At 46.9% G+C, this 17,280-nt stretch overlaps 1 protein-coding gene across 1 annotated transcript; it reads left to right on the top strand.

Annotated features, from left to right (window-relative positions):
- The first annotated feature begins 4,977 nt into the window (after nt 1–4,977).
- On the top strand, nt 4,978–12,812 carry ZKSCAN4 (zinc finger with KRAB and SCAN domains 4). The gene is made up of 5 exons (XM_040457064.1): nt 4,978–5,587; nt 7,088–7,235; nt 8,295–8,377; nt 9,381–9,504; nt 10,416–12,812. The coding sequence occupies exons 1-5, from the start codon at nt 5,162–5,164 to the stop codon at nt 11,276–11,278; spliced, it is 1,644 nt and encodes a 547-aa protein (XP_040312998.1). The 5' UTR covers nt 4,978–5,161; the 3' UTR covers nt 11,279–12,812.
- The last annotated feature ends 4,468 nt before the right edge of the window (nt 12,813–17,280 follow it).

Here is a 17,280-nt window from a genome sequence, read left to right as displayed (position 1 = left end):
CCCACGCAGGCGCGTCAGCAACGGTGCCCGCAAGGCTTCCGCTTCCGGTGGGTTGGTAGGCGAAGGCGTGGCGCGCGGGCGAGGGCGGAAGGCGTCAGGCCGTAAGGTTTCCCTGGGGCATTTGGTGGAGATGCGCCGCTCCTCTCGTGGTTCCGATTTGCCTGCGCTGCTCTTGGCCCTCGGGGACACAAATAGAGGAATTTGCGCCAGTGACCCTTATACTGTTCAAACGTCTGCTACTCCTCTTGGGTATTCGCCTTTAACCATCTTGATACCCTTCAAGTCTCCATGCTCCCCTCGGTCCTCTTTATCGTCACCCCTTGGTGGGAGCCCCTTACTTCCCGTGCTCCTTTTGGTGGTCCCTTAGAAAGGAGCCTGTCCACCAGTTTCATGGCGAAGCACGTTTATAGACTTCAAAACCCCACTTGTTCCTACTGGAAGCAAGCACCAGAACTTTTGGAATCAAAAAGTTTAAGCTCAGCCTCTGAGCCAAGTGAAGACCAGAGGCATGATTTTAATTCTTAAAATTCACAGATGTTTCTACCCCTGAAATGCAGGGAAGCATTCAACCCAGTCTTGTAGATGTCTCCTAATTTGGTTAATTTCTTCAGGAATTTTGTGGTTGGGAACCAGTTTATGCATACACTGTGTTCACTGTCTGAAATGGCTAGCATTTCATGCAAGATCATTTCTCTCTTAGCTTAAAATGTACATAGGCATTACCATCACCTTGGTTGTCTGTAGTTAAGTTGACCTCAGTTATTTAACAGACTTGGAAAGTGACAGAAAAACTAAATCAGAATTTAGGTATAAGTGCTTTCCTGATGCTAAGACTCTAAATGAGGTGGGAAATTAAATCGAATAAGATAAAATTAGATTTTTATATATTTATCAGCAAGATGCATGGAAGTTGGCAAACTGCAAACTCTCAAACTTGATATCAGTATTCCCATCGCCTATCACTTCCTGTGCAGATACACTAGGTATCTCCATGCCAGCACGAAGGCATTGACCCCGTGCCGCTTCATCTGTGAGACGACTGCAGGAATAGGACTATATCCTGGAAAGCCCTTCCAAGCTAGCTGCTGACTCCTTCCTCCTGGCTGTCTACGTGAAAAAGTTCAGACACTGGGCTCCTACCCTGGAGTATTACAGTGGCTACAAGACCTCTGATCTTCACCCCTTGATCAACCAGTTGAACATCCTGCTGATTTTGTGTCCTTGCAATAAGCTGGAGACTCTGCATTCCAAGTATTTTCACCAGATCTTCTTTGAAGTCACCAAAATCTCTCCCTTGGACGTTTTGAAGCTGAAGGAGATTTTGAACTATGCTAATTCTGAGGCTGAGAATTCACTCCGGCAGCAGCCAACAGGGCCAGGCAGGGATTTAAATAGGCTATATTTATTCTATCATTGAATTTGTCTTTTGATCACTTTTCTCCATTTTTATTCTGTTTGTCTTCCCAAACTGATAAAATTGTAAATACTTACGTTTTTTAGTGAAAGACAATAAAGTATTATAGTATTTGATTAGAAACTGAATAAAAGTTAATTTTGTTAAAATATATAATTAAATACATTTTTGTAACACAGGTCTTCTAACAGGAAGAATAAATTTTTTAAAATATTTTTAATGTTTATTTTTGAGAGAGAGAGAGAGAGGGAGACAGAGTGTGAGCGGGGGCGGGGCAGAGAGAGGGAGACACAGAATCTGAAGCAGGCTCCAGGCTGCAAGCTATCAGCACAGAGTGTGATGCGGGACTCGAACCCACGAACTGTGTGATCATGACCCGAGCCGAAGTTGGATGTTTAACTGACTGAGCTACCCAGGCGCCCCCCGAAACTTTTAACACTTACTTATTTTTGAGAGACAGAGAGAGACAGAGCATGAGCAGAGGAGGGACTGAGAGAGAGAGAGAGACAGAATCCAAAGGAGGCGCCAGGCTGTCAGCACAGAGCCTGACACGGGGCTTAAACTCTCCAACTGTGAGATCATGACCTGATCTGAAGTTGGACACTTAACTGACTGAGCCACCCAGGCACCCTAAGAGTAAAAAAAATTTTTTTGAGGAATAATATTTTGCTAAATTACAGTTCTACCATTGTAGAGTGAAAGCAGCTATAGAAAATATGTAAATGAACATGAATGTGTTCTAATAAAACTCCTTATAGACACTGAAATTTGAATTTCTTTAATTTTCACATATCACAAACTTTTATTCTTCTTCTGATTTTTCCCCTATAATTTAAAAATATAAAATTTCTTGCTAAGGCCATACAAAAACAGGCAGGGGAACAATTTGGTCTGTAGGCAGTAGTTTGTTGACCTCTGATTTAGTAGAGAAAGCAGTGGTGTAAAAAATATGACAATAGGAATAAAAATAAATGCCTACCATAACTTTTCGTGGTGAGAGTCTCTTATTTTCTTAATTTTACTTATAGATGAGCAAATATCCATTCAGATAGAGCACAGAAATGTATTGAAAGATCTTTCTCAAAATTGTTTTACATAAATTTCCCCCAAATATTAAAAAAACCTTTCAAACCTACAGAAAAGTTAAACACCGGCATATCCTTTACCTAGATTCACTAATTGTTAAGATTGTGTTTCTTACTCACTGAAAGTTAGGCATTATGATGCTTCACCCGTAAATACTCCACTAATCAATGTCTAAGAAGGACATTCTCCTTCACAACCACAATGCCATCATTATTCTAAAGAACTTTAATATTATCATTAAATATTAGGTAGTGTTATCTAATATGCAGGATATGTTCAAAATTCCTCAATTGTTCCAATAATGTCTTTAAATTTTTTTGATGTTTATTTATTTTTGACAGAAAGAGAGCCAACAGAGCACAAATGGGGGAGGGCACAGAGTCTGAGACACAGAATCCAAAGCAGGCTCCAGCCCCACTGTGGGGCTTCAACCCACAAACCGGGAGATCATAACCTGAGCCGAAGTGAGATGCTTAACCGACCAAGCCACCCAGGCACCCCTCAATAACGTCTTTAAAATGGGATTAAAATTCAGTGAAGTTTCCTTAAATGCATTGATTGTGATTACTTATTAGTCTGTTTAATCTAGAATAGTTTCTCTACCTACACTTCTACATCCACTTTTTAAATATTACTTGACACAGTTTTGCTGAGTCCAGGGTGATTGTGTTGTAAAATGTCTGACAGTTTGAATTGATCTGATAATGTCCTCATGATTAGATTTAGGGTAATTCTGTTTGGCAGATCACAGGGGTGGAATATAATTCTTATGGTATCTCAGCAGTAACCATATAACATTAGTTTGTCACAATCTATACTTATTACTAAGAAATTCCTAACACACAAGTTATATAGAACTCTGAGGACAAGCTGGAATTAAACATCCCTCCAAATTACATTTGCTTATGGCCTTTACAAACATGTGGGTCACCTTTACTCACCAAGCAACAAAAGCAGTCATTCACTAATGACACTTACATGACCTGACAGTCCCCTTCAGCTGCTCATATTTGCACTTCCACACAGTGCTCTGATTTACATTTTACAGTGTTTTTACAGGAGTTATCTCATGGATATGCTCCAGATTACTGAAATGTATGTTGGGAAGAGGAAACAAACACTTGTATTATGACTACAACCTATGTTTCTTACCCTGATAAAGGCAGGAGCAATGGGACTAAATGAAGAACAGCTGACCCTTGAACAACATGGGTTTGAACTGCAGGGGTCCGCTCGTACACGGCTTTTTAAAGAGCTGACAGCAAAAGGCATAAGGCATTTTATGCCTATTTCAAATGCGCACCCCAGTCTACACAGGAACCAATGTAAGACTGGAGAAGCGGTTGCACCTGCTGCCCTTGAGTACCAGGGGCCCCGGGGTGAGCAGCTGCCAGACCCTAGGACTGGGCAGGGGTGGAGGTAGCTGAGTGTGCCCACCGGGTAATCATGCCCAGGCCAGGAGATTAATAGAAGAGATAGACTGAGGAATTAAAACTCAGGAAGGTACTACCATGATATTTTTTCACTTAAAAATCATCTACCAAACTTACATTCTGAGTAGAAAGCAGACTCACTGACGTCTCAGTCCAGCAAAATAACTGCTGTCACTTCTGGCTTAATATCTAGCCTCCTTTGGCTCAAAGGAATTCAGGGCTTCCTACTGTTTTAGGGTAGGCCTAGCTTATTACAGGTTAGCCATTATTCTAAGAGCTTTACATAAAAAACCTCACCCACTGCTCACATCCCTATCTACTATTACTATCCTCAGTTATAGATTCAGAAAGTCAGGCACAGAGAGGTTATATAGTTAACTGCGGTCATTCAGCTAGTAAGCGGCAAATAAAGCCAGGATTAGGAGCCCAGGTAATGTGGCTTGAGAGTGTGTAGCTTTCGCTGTGCTAGAGTGTGAATGGGAACTGGAAGGAACAAGAAGAGAGCGACAGGAGTGAACACGGTCCCCTGGCCAAAGACACGGGAGTGGCTGGAAGCAGGGAGCAGCACAAGCCTGGCTGCCCGAGGGGAGGCCACAGAAAATGGAAAGTGGTAACTGGTGGGGGCCGTTGGGGATCCCGCGTTGCTTTTGCAGGAAGGATCCCAGTGGCGCTGGTGGCGGTTCACGCGGACAAGGTGTTAAGGACGCATGGAAGTGAGGACGAAGTCAGAGGCGGGGAGGGCCTTCCATCTGGCGGGCCTCGCAGGAGAGGCGGAGCTGGTCAGGCGCAGGTGCAGCCGCTGCCCTCCCAGCCTGGCCCAGTGACGTCCGCGGCCGCGGGGGAAGGCCTCAGGCCAGAACTCTGAGGGCCCAGCGGGCCCGCGTTCGCTGCAACGTGAGACGTCGGCTTCAGCCAAGCATAAGCCACAGCCCTCCGTCCTCGCTCGCGGTCTCGCCGGCGGCGGCCCGAGAGCCGAAGGGTTAACGGGCCGCCACCAAGAGACGCGGCCTAGAGGGCCCAGGAAGTGGCTCGGCCCGGCTTCCGGCCCCGCGCTCCGGCTCTCCCGTGCCGAGGGCGCCCGCGGATTCCGGCCGGCGGTGTGGAGACTGGCTGCGGGGCCCGGGGCGGGCGCGGAGGCCGGCTCCGGCCGCGGGAGGCCGAGGGAGCGACTTACGCACCAGAGGAACCGCCCCGAGAGGCGCAGCCGTCCGCCAGCGCCAGGTCCGGGATGGCCGGGGAGTCGAAGGCGAGCGCGACCTTGGATGCCGGCACTGCAGAGGAGCGGCCGGGGTTGCTGACGGGCATCCTGACCGTGAAGGTGGAGGAGGAGGAGGAGGACGTCCCCACGGCCGCGCCCGGCAGCCCGGGCCCCGGCCCCGAGCGCTCGCGCCGGCGCTTCCGGGGCTTCCGCTACCCTGAGGCCGAGGGGCCCCGCGAGGCGCTGCGCCGGCTCCGCGAGCTGTGCCGCCAGTGGCTGAGCCCGGATATACACACCAAGGAGCAGATCCTGGAGCTGCTGGTGCTGGAGCAGTTCCTGACCATCCTGCCCGCGGAGCTCCAGGCCTGGGTGCGGGGACAGCACCCGGAGAGCGGGGACGAGGTGGTGGTGCTCCTGGAGCACCTGCAGAGACAGCTGGAGGCGCGGACACCGCAGGTAGAGGCCCCGAGCCCGGTTTCTAACCCAAGTCTTGGGGCCGAGGGCGGGGCGTGCCGTCAACATCCGAACTTCTCTCTCTCTCTCTCTCTCTCTGCCACTCGGGTGGAGTCCCTGGGCCCCTCCTCGTAACAGAAGTTTTAGATACATGAAGGATCACAGAAGAACTCGATTATGTTGAAATACAGCCAGCAATGCATTAAACAAATGAGTGACAACGTTATGCGTGCGCTTTTTAAAATTGTTGCACTAATCAGTAAGACCTGGGCACAGGCCCAATAGCCCGGGTGCAGTTTCAAAGTCGTTAGAAGCATGAGTGACTTTGACACTGTTCGTTGTGCCGTAATGTGGTGTGAAAACATCTGCAATTTTTCTTTTTAAAAAATTTTAAGTGTTTATTTTTGAGAGAGACAGAGCATGAGCGGGGAAGGGGCAGAGAGAGAGAGGGAGACACAGAATCCAAAGCAGCCTCCATCCAGGCTCTAAGGTGTCAGAACAGAGCCCGATGCGGGGCTCGAACTGGGCCACCCAGGCGCCCCAAAACGTCTGCAATTTCTATTGGTGGCGAAGTGCGGTGGCTTATGCCACATGATCGCTGCTTCAATTTCTAATAGAAGGAAAGGCCACGTTCCCTTAGAGGCTGGTAACAATAAAACTACTCGTTTCCTATTCCAAGTTCATGGACCACATGGGAGGAGTCCAAGGACCCCAGGCTAGAGAACACCCCCGGTGGAAAACAGGTTGATCTCCCCACCTCTTCTTGCTTTGCCAGTCTGTTCTAAGGTGGTGTCCTCTGTGCACCAGTTAATGTTCCTTCAGGGGACTGCAGCCAGAGCCTCCTAACCACTGACCAGGAGATCCGGGTCTGCACTGGGGCCCGCTGCCCGCGAGCCCTTCACAGTGAAGGCGTTTCAAGTCTCTTAGCTTCAGCCTCCTCAGTCATTACAGAAGATGTGGGGAGTTCTGAGCTGCACGTGAGAAAGTAACTTGACAACTGCAATTTGCCCATAAATGCATGAAAGCCACCTTTTAGTGGGGATAGACCGTGAGTCCTGCGTTAGGTGATTTCACATTCTGTGATCTTTCTTGGTTCTCAAAACCAGTAACAAAACCCTATAAACGAGAAATTATTACCCTCACTTGCCAGATAAGATAGGAGTATTTTGAGAGCCAGCACCGGTTCCCAAAAGTCTTTGTAAAAGCACAACGTATACAGTGTGGGAGCACCTGGTAATGGCAAAGAGCACGGGCTCTGGGGTCCCCTTGCCTGAGCGCCCATCCTAGCACCGCCACTTATTACCTGGGTGACCTTGGGAAAACTTACACTCTGTGTGCCTTCGCTTCCTCATCGGTGAAACGATCACGGTAACGGTACCCACCTCAAGGTTGTTGTCTGTGTTACCTGAGTTAATCTTTTTCGTGCCCCTGGAAACTCTGAGGCACATGGGAAGTGCTCCAGAAATGTCTGACAAATAATGAAAAGGAATGAATAACCTCTAGGTCCCAGGTGGTGACCAGGGCCAAGAGCTTGTCTGTTGCGAGATGGCAGCACTGACACCTTCCCGCGGATCACGGAGTGCCCAGTTCCAGCCGGTGAGGGCTCTGCTCAAGCATGAATCTCTGGGATCACGGGCCTTACCAGGCACAGGTGAGTGTTCTCTTCTGGGCGCGTGAACCTGCAGACTTCGTCCAGCTTCACTGACGATCATCTGATAGGGGCGCTGACCGCGACGTTATTTGGCCATCACTGACGGACTCTACTTTGAGACTGAAAGGGAAATTTGAAACGGTGGTTTGGAAAGAATCGGTTCCCCATTCATTTAACACGTAATTATGCCTCCTACGTGGTAGCCAGTGTGGTTGGTGCTGAGGACCGGCCGCTGGTGAGACAGAGTCCTTCCTGGTGGCACTGGGGTTTACATTCGAGTGGGGAAGACAGCACATACACACGACAGTACAGCTTCCAGTAGTGGTAAGTGCCAAGAAGAAAACGAACAGACTCTGTAAAGCCCGTCGGAATATCCCACAGACTACAGGACTACCGCGGATTAGAGTATAAATGTCTCAACCCTGGGTCTCTTATGAAAATAGCAGGGTTTATTCCACAGGACTGGCTGTATGTCCTGCGGTGTCTTCTCACGTGCCCTGAACGTGTCCCAAGACACACAGCACTGAGACGCCGGCCAACACGCAGTCCTGACTTCCAACACGGGCTCTAGCTAAACCAGCTGTTTTGTGCTCCATGTAAAGTTTGCCTCCTCCAGGGAGACCTCGGGTTCTTCTGGACGCTGAGCAAGTTCTGTACAAGCAGATGCCCATTTCTGCCTTCTGGTTCCAGCTTTATTTTGACTCTAGTTCTTCCAAACCAAAGCAGAAAGCCCTTACTGACCCCTGAAGGCATTTTAACCGAAATCTTACTTTTCTCCCCTTCGCAAGCAAAACCCAGAGTATCTTCAGATGAAAAGCTTGTTTTATGTGGTTTAAACTCACCATCCCTTCCAAGGATCCTGCCGTTTTTGCATAGATTTTGTGTGTCGGCAGAGCACAGCACAGGTCTCTAGGCCCCGGGACTGGAGCGGGTAGGGATCGGGCCTTTGGGAAGGCACACGCTGTACGAAGTTCCAGGCCCAGTGTTTGAGCTTGGATTCCGCAGGCCAGGGAGGCTGAGTGCCAGGGACGTCTCATCCAGAGCTTCTTTCCTTCCTAGTTCTCCAGGGTCCTGGGCTTGCCCCGGGAGGGCGCTGCAGAGGAGACGCAGTGGTGGCGGCCAGGCTGCCCCCAGAGCCCCAGGTGAGCTGGAGCCCCTCCCTGCCCCTCGCTACCGGGGTGCATCCTGGGAGGGTCGCCCCCTCCCCGTCTACATCCTCCAGCCAAACGCCAGATGGGATGTCAACTTTCTCGTGTATGCTAGTGTCATCTGTCGCTGTCTGACTTCCTGGTGCCTAGTTGGGAGCCTCGTCCTATTTCATGACTAGCTTGGGTGCTGTTTCCCAGACCCCTACTCCGTGTCCTTGGCCAGCCCCTTCTTCAGTGGGATCTTCTTCATCAGTAAGGGTGATTCTGCAAAAGCAAACTGAAGCTTTTGTTGCGACGGTGCTTTTGTTCCGAAGGTTTTCTTTTGCTTTCCTGCCCTGTTACCGGGGGGTAACCACGTGGTCCCTAAGCTTGCCGGGACGGATACGGCATGCCCACGTGTCTCAACTAGTCACACGACCGCAACAGTCTGTACTTAAACTGGATTGAACTTCTTACCCGGTCCTTCACGCCCTGGAGGCTCTGTGGTGTCCACTGGCTTCCCTGACTTTCCTCACTTCAGACCCACGTTTCAGTGTATCTGCATAACTGTTAATACAAATCAGCCACATCACTAGCGGGGGTCAGTTCCGGTCCTTGCAGTGGCGTGGCCTTCGTTTTACAAATCTCTTTACCTTCTACCCTGGTGTCCGGATTATTTGCGTGGCGACCAGGGTGTCCGGCTTATTTGTGTGGAGACGCGGGCGTCCGGAGTATTTGTGTGGAGACACGGGCGACTGGCGTATTTGTGTGAAGACAGCGGTGTCTGGAGCACTTGTGTGGAGACACCTGTCCTCACGTGCTGTCACTCTACTTCCGCAGTGGTTTTGTTGATGAAGCCGTCACTTAAGACCGGGAGAAGTAGCGTTAGGTGCCGCGCTGGCTTGGTCTGCGGAGCCTTCAGGGACTGTCCCCTCACCGCCTGAGCCCCTCTGCGCAGCCCCCGGCTCCGGGAGGGACTCTGGGCAAGAGGAACTAGGAGGCCCGTGTGCCGTTTCAGGGCTTGCTGAAAACGGAAGACGTGGCCCTGGCTTTCTCCTCTGGCTGGGCGCAGCTCGATTCCTCTCAGGGCAGCTTCCACGGAGATGAAGGGCGGGAGAACCCCGGCGGCCTGACCTCCCCGGGTAAGACTGACGGGGGCTGGTTCGTCGTAGGCTTTCGTGGCTTCCTTTGTCGGTTAGAACCTACTGGGCCGTAAGACGCTGTCTGAATTCTGTCTGCGTTCAGAGCCGCCGTTTCTGAACCCAGCTACTAACCACGTGCGTGACCCGATCTTTCACCCTCCCGGCCCGGCTCCCTTCCCTTTCCTGCTGCGTCCTGGCCGGGTTAAGTGGGACACGGCAGGGAGAGCCCCGAGCACAGTCCTGGCTCCTAGTAGGGCTGTCACCGTTGGTCCCCTCTCTGTTGCTAGTTCCGACACAGGACGAGAGCTGGGGTGTCCTCAGGAAATGGGCCGTGGGACTGTAGGGCGAGAGCGAGAAGTGAGCTAGAGATCGGGGTGCAGGACACACGGGACAGCCTGACCCGTCTGAGCTCGTGCAGCTCGACCATGGTGCAGCAGGAGGTCTGGCTCAGATCTGTCAGCACCGAAGCCCGTCGTGTCGGGGCCCCTGTCTTCGTCTGGGATAAGAGCCAAGAGGACCGTCCCAGACTGACGATCGCTTTCTACGTGCCTGCTCTCCTTGTGTCGCACGGAACACTTCCAAGTCCTCACGCGTGCCTGCTTACCGCTGCCATCTGCCCAGCCCTCCTCGAGTCCAGCCCCAGTGCAGGGCCCTGCCTTCGTCCTCAGGACTTCGAGCCTCTGCGAGTGTCCCCAGCACGGTCCTGCCCACCCTCCTCCACCCCCCATCACCCTGCTTCCAATGACCCCAGGCCCGTTCTCAGTCTCCTTCCTCCCCAGCACCCGTTCTCCCCTTCGTCCCCATCCTCGTTCTTGTACGGAAACCCTCATCCCCGCGTATGTGGAACTGTAGTCACAGCTTTCCTGCGTGGCAGGGCATCACTGACCACGTGTGGCCACTTGTTATTTCAGGTGGTGAAACAGAGGCCGAGATCCGGGCCCTGCCTGTGGACGAGGTCCGGCCAGTACAAGAGGCTGGGGGAATACCACGCCCCCTGCGTGAAGACACTGCCCAGATTCCTGAAGGCACCGAAGCTGGCGAACAGGAGGGCAGGTTCCCGAGAAAGCAGAAAACTGCCACAGGAAGTAGGCGGCACTACTGTCATGAATGTGGAAAGAGTTTTGCTCAGAGTTCAGGCCTGACTAAACACAGGAGAATCCACACCGGGGAGAAACCCTATGAATGTGAAGACTGTGGCAAGACCTTCATCGGGAGCTCTGCCCTCGTCATCCATCAGAGAGTCCACACTGGGGAGAAACCCTATGAGTGTGAGGAGTGTGGCAAGGTGTTCAGTCACAGCTCAAACCTCATCAAACACCAGAGAACCCACACTGGGGAGAAGCCCTACGAGTGTGAGGAGTGTGGGAAAACCTTCAGCCAGAGTTGCAGCCTCCTTGAACATCACAAAATCCACACAGGGGAGAAGCCGTACCAGTGCAACATGTGCGGCAAAGCTTTTAGGCGGAATTCACATCTCCTCAGACACCAGAGGATCCACGGCGATAAAACTGTGCAGGATCGTGAATGTGCAGGGACCTGGGAGAGTCAGGGGAGGGTGGAAAGCCGGTGGGAAAACGTTGAGGCTCCCGCATCTTACACATGTAACGAGTGTGACAGGAGTTTCACTCGGAGTAGAAGCCTTATCGAACATCAGAAAATCCACACTGGTGAGAAACCCTATCAGTGTGACACATGTGGGAAAGGCTTCACCCGAACTTCATACCTTGTTCAACACCGGAGGAGCCATGTTGGAAAGAAAGTTCTATCACAGTGAGCCACGTCATACATGCCAGATTTGTTCATTCCTCACAGAACTGGGCTGAGGCTTTACTGACCGCTACATGCCATCTTGTGTTAGAAGGCCGAGTCTGGAGGGATGCATTGTCTTCTACATTCTAGAAGGTGGCTGGGAAACAGCTTGTTTGATAGGAGGCTCTGGGAGAGTTGTCTGGAAGAGATAGGACATGAAATGATTGTTCTCACCTACTGGACTGAAATGAGCCTCCAGACTGGCTGACCACCTCCAGCCAGCACTTGATGACGTCTCCTGGAAAGATGGCTCTGATGTGGGGGCTGCTGCTCTGACCATATTGCCTATAACGAATGTTTCACCATTTGGTCAGATCTGTGCCATATTATACTCCCCACTGTGCCTTGTGTGTAGGTGCTATAAACGTTTATTTAGTACACCAGTGAGGTGACCTCCATAACTCTGAAAATGTGACGTGGTCTAGATTTCTGAGGACTTTCTAAGGCTATTTGTGTTTGTGTCTAATTCTCTGAGGTTCTAGATTCTGGGTCGGTCTAATGTATTTATTACCAAATACATAGGGTTGTCAGATTTGGGGTGGGAGAATCCATATTTCTTCACCAGCATAGTACTTGTAAGAATGCCTTAAGCAGCTTCTAATTAGATTTGTGAGATTGCTCCATCCATGTAACTTCATTCTTTGGTCCATATTATATTTGTTCCCATTAATTTTGCTCCTTTTATGGGATAAACCTTTCACGTTCTGGTAAATAAATGAATTGATCAAGTCAGATCAAAATGATGATGAATTTTGGTAGAAATCCTGTGTTGTTGAACAGCTTGTTTCTCACCTCTTCGTTATCTTGGGCCTAACAAAGTGCTAAGACAGCACCTGTATGCCTCTCTCCCAATTCAGAGCCAAGTTGCACCACAGCTTATACCAGCTAAGCTTCCTCCAAGTTAGAGGAGTCATGCCAGATATTTATAACAAATTTCACTCATGTTTTCAGAACTGGTGTGTTGGTTGGGGATAGGAAGGTAGGGTCAGAGGCAGCCAATGAGGATGGGAACCCAAGTGTAGACAGAGAAAATGTATCTGTTCAGAATCACATTGGGAATCCTACTCCACAATATCCAAAGTATCAACATGTGAAGCCACAATTAAGAATTTTGTGATATCTCTTGTTTTCACCCAAATCACCTTCTACAGAGTTCTTCAAAGACTTAACATCTTCCTGATGCCACCAGCATCCGGCTTTTCCAAGCTGTGCCAAAAATGGTTTCCATTTCTCATGGATCTCAGACCATGTTTTGTTGAGTCACCAACATGGTATTCTCTGGGTTCGTGCTCTGAAGCACCGCAAACTGACTAGAGATGCTGCAGACCGTGGGGCTCTCCCTGTATCACTTCTCTGAAGTCTTTCATTGTCTTCATTTCTGCTCATTGGAGTCTAATTTAGAACTTCTGTAGCTTTCCAAAATTCTATGGACTTTCTCCATTTAATCTGTTTTAGCCTTTTAAAATTTCCTTAAATTAACCTTTTGTTACTTTTGCAAAGCTAGCCATTTCCTTGTCTCTATTTTTTGTAAATTTTTCCTAATAGCCTTGATCTTAAACACTGTTCATTTTCCTTTGGTATTTATTTATGTCATGGAGATAAATGTATGTGAAAGCTTTTGATAAACTAGACAGCGTACATGTGTAAGTCATAGAGATTGACAAGGGACCACTGTGCCTCCTTTCGTTCTTTCCGCTCCTTCCCAGCCTAAAATATTTTTCTGTGGAGGAGGACATATTGTAGAAAAATACTTTCAAGTGCCTACTGTGTCCAATAATAAATAAAGCACATGCATACATACATGCATACCTAGGCTTAGGGTTTCAGTATACTAAAGTTGATAAGACATGTACATAAATCAGTGCCATGAGAAATGCCCTGTGAATGGTGAGCTGAAGGGTGTGGAATCTCAGAGAGGAAAAGGTTTCTTCTGGCTGTGAGCTGTTATTATCACATGGATAGGGTAATGTTTGACTGAGCTAGAAAGACTGAGTTTGTCAGATTTAGTAAATAGGGCAAGTTTAAAGTAGGTACATTGTAGGGGTCTTCACTGCCAGAGCAAGGAGCTTAACTTTTATTCAGTTAAGTACCAGAGAGCCACTGACGTGATCAAGATATTATCTGTCTGGCAGTATTGTGTAATTTCAACTGAAAAAATTACCTTGTTGATAGTCTTTTGGACACCTTGCTTTTGTATAAAGCAAAGGTATGTTTATAAAGTGAATTATAAAGTGGCTTCAACACTAGCCTATTGAAAAAAGGTGGTCAAAAAATTATTTCTAGATGAAATTAGATCCAGTAAAATACGTTGCTTAGTTAAGCTATAACCAATATTTAAAGTAGAATAAAATGCTACTTTTTGTGCTTTTTAAAATTGTTTTCATGGATTTTAGTGTCGATTGGTCAGCCATTCTACTTAATTCCTCCATCTGCTGCACTGCAGGCTTCCATTTTCTTTTTTCTCCCTTTGCATGAGTTAAGGGGCTGGTTAAGTGGTTTTTTTTCCACTTGGGTAGAATGAATAGTTATTATGAAAAGAGCTTTTGATGAATAGCCCTCCTGGACATGTTCTTAATTTTGGTAAAGAAGCATATAACCCTATGAAATATTATTCCTCTGCTTTCTCCTTTAGAAGGAAAAAAGGTGCAGCTTACCCACGGGGTTGTGAGGATCACTTATACAAACAAGTGCTCGGAGGTTGTAGTTCCGGGTGGTTCCATAGGAGACTTTGAACTCACCTGTTCCCACACATTGAGTCCAGCTACAAGGGAACAATTTCCTCTTAAAAAACAAAGGCTGGCTTAGTGACAACTACACATGGGCAAACCAGAAGAAAAACATGTTGAAGCACATAGAAGAGTCTGGGACGGAATCCCCTCATAAAGCCCACTCCTGGCACAGTGACGTACAACTGGGAAGGAACTCAAAACCCGGAGCTTCTTTGTGAGGAGCACTGGGCTCAAACTCACATTAGGCATAACAACTTTTAAGACATACACTTGAGAGACAACTCCCCAAAACATACATCTGAAAACCGACGGGCCTGTGTTCCAAGACCCACAAGACTAAAGTGATCTGAGAAACTGTTCTCCTAGGACTCACGTGCTCAGACTCACCCATCCAAGGGCCCAGAGGCAGCTGATAGCACCCAGATTGAAAGTGAAGGAGACTCACTTGCTTATATTAAAACATTGGCCACAGGGGCAATCATCTAACTCGATACATATCTAGGAGCCTGCTGGAACATTCCAGAGAGGGAAACAGGCACCATCTTTGTATTCTTCCTTAACTGTGCTTCAGAGCACAGTATCTCTCATAAGGGAGCTTTTACATGCATCTGGTATCCTGATTTTTGTGGCTGCCACTCAGGGGATTCCTCTGGATCACCTGTCTCTGGACGCCAGGGAGCTTACATTCCTGGTCTCATGGGACTGTAATATTTGGTGTCACCCAAAAAGGAGCTCATACCCAGTCTGGTGCCCCAATTTGTATGGCTACAAGAAAAGAAGAAAGAAACGGAGGAACCACAAAAACAGCCAGAAAACAATAAAATGGCAATAAGCATATACCTATCCATAATTACCTTAAGTCCATGTAAACGGACTAAATTCTCCAATCAAAAGACATAGAGTGGCTGAACAGATAAAAAGACAATACCTATCTGTATACTGACTACAAGATACTCACTATAGATGTAAGGACACACAAAACTGAAAGTTAAGGGATGGAAAAACATTTCATGCAAATGGAAATCAAAAGAAAGTTGGAGTAGTTATACTTCTAGCAGATAAAATAGACTTTACAACAAAGACTAATAAGAGATAAAGAGGGGCATTACATAATGATAAAAGGGTCAGTCCAACAAGAAGATGTAACACTAAATATTTAGGCAACCAGCATAGGAGCACCTAAGTATATAAAGCAAATATTAACAGGAATAAAGGGAGAAATAGTAGTGCAATAATAGTAGGGACTTAGATTGATGGACAGATCATCCAGACAGAAAATAAGGAAACACCGACCTGATAGGAAATGTTAGACCAGACAGAGTTAACAGATATTTACAGAACATTCCATCCTAAGGCAACAGAGTACACATTCTTCTGAAGAACACATGGAACATTTTCCAAGATAGATCATATGTCACAAAACAAGTCTTAACAAATTTAAAATGACTGAATCATGTATCTTCCAACCACACTAGTATGAAATTAATTACATGAATAAAACTGAAAAATTCATTAATCTGTGGAGATTAAACAACATGCTACTGAACAACTAATGGGTCAAGGAAGAAATCAAAGGAAATATCAAAAGATAGTTGAAACAAATGAAAATAGAAATGTAACATACTATAATTGAGGTAATGCAGCAAAAAGCAGTTCCAAGAAGTTCATAGTGATAAGTGCCTACCTCAAAAAACAAAAAGTGTCCAACAATCTAACTTTACACATCAAGAAACTAGAAAAAGAACAAATGAAGCCCAAAGTCAGTAGAGGAAAATAATAAAGATTACAGCAGAAATAAATGAAATAGAGACTAAAAAGATAGAAAGAAAATCAATGAAACTAAAAGCTCTTTCTTTGAAAAGATAAACTTGACAAACATTTGGTTACACTTACCCAAAAAGAGAGAGAGGACTCAAAAAATCAGAAAATGAAAGAGATGTTACAACTGATACCACAGATATACAAAGGATCCTAAGACACTGCTATGAACAGTTATACGCCAACAACTTGGACAACCTAGAAGGAACGGGTAAATTCCTAGAAACATATAACCTACCAAGACTGAATCCCGATGAAATAGAAAATCTGAACAGAACAGTTACTATGAAGGAGATTGAGTCAGTAATCAAAAACTTCCCAACAAACTAAAAGTCCAAGACCATATGGCTTTACTGGTGAATTCTACCAAATATTCAAAGAAGAATAACAATCTTAAATTCTTCCAGAAAAGAAAAGGGGAAGGAACTTGACACTCCTTTTATGAAGTCAGCATTACCCTAACATCAAAACCAGACAAAGATGGCATAATAAAAGAAAATTACAGGCCAATATCCCTATTGACTATAAATGCAAAAATCCTCAAACAAAATATAAGCAAGCCAAATTCGACAATACATAAACAGAATTGTATATGTGATCAAGTGGCATTTATTCCAGGGATGCATGGATGGTTCAACATCTGCAAATTAGTTAACGTGATACGTCACCACGTGACATAACAAAATGAAGGAGCAAAATCATATGATCATCTCAATAGATGCAGAAAAAACAGCTGACAAAATTTAACATGTTTTACAATAAAAACTCTCAAGGTGGGTGTAAAGGGAATTTAACATAATGAATTCCATATATGAAAAGCCCACAGCAAACCTCATACTCAAAAGTGAAAAGCTGGAAGCTTTCCCTCTAAGATCAGGAACAAGACAAGACTGCCCACTCACCACTTTTATTCAACATAGTATTGAAAGTCCTAGCCAGAACAATTAGGTATCAAAAGGGGGAAAAAAAGGCATCCAAATTGGAAACGAAGAAGTGAAACTGTCATGATTTACAGATAATACATGGATATACATAGAAAGCACTATACATTTAAAAAAATTTTTTTAATGTTTTATTTATTTTTTTTATAAAAAAAAATTTTTTTTTCAACGTTTAGTTATTTTTGGGGGACAGAGAGAGACAGAGCATGAACGGGGGAGGGGCAGAGAGAGAGGGAGACACAGAATCGGAAACAGGCTCCAGGCTCTGAGCCATCAGCCCAGAGCCTGACGCGGGGCTCGAACTCACGGACCGCGAGATCGTGACCTGGCTGAAGTTGGGCGCTTAACCGACTGCGCCACCCAGGCGCCCCTGTTTTATTTATTCTTGAGGGAGAGAGAGAGCATGAGCGGGGACGGGGCACAGAGAGAAGGAGACACAGAATCCGAAGCAGGCTCCAGGATCTGAGCTGTCAGCACAG

Source organism: Herpailurus yagouaroundi, unplaced genomic scaffold (genome assembly GCF_014898765.1).
Source record: "Herpailurus yagouaroundi ecotype Mexico unplaced genomic scaffold, PumYag 219, whole genome shotgun sequence".
NCBI lineage: Eukaryota > Metazoa > Chordata > Mammalia > Carnivora > Felidae > Herpailurus > Herpailurus yagouaroundi.
Note: the sequence above shows the minus strand (reverse complement) of the source record. Positions and strands in the feature narration are given on the sequence as shown.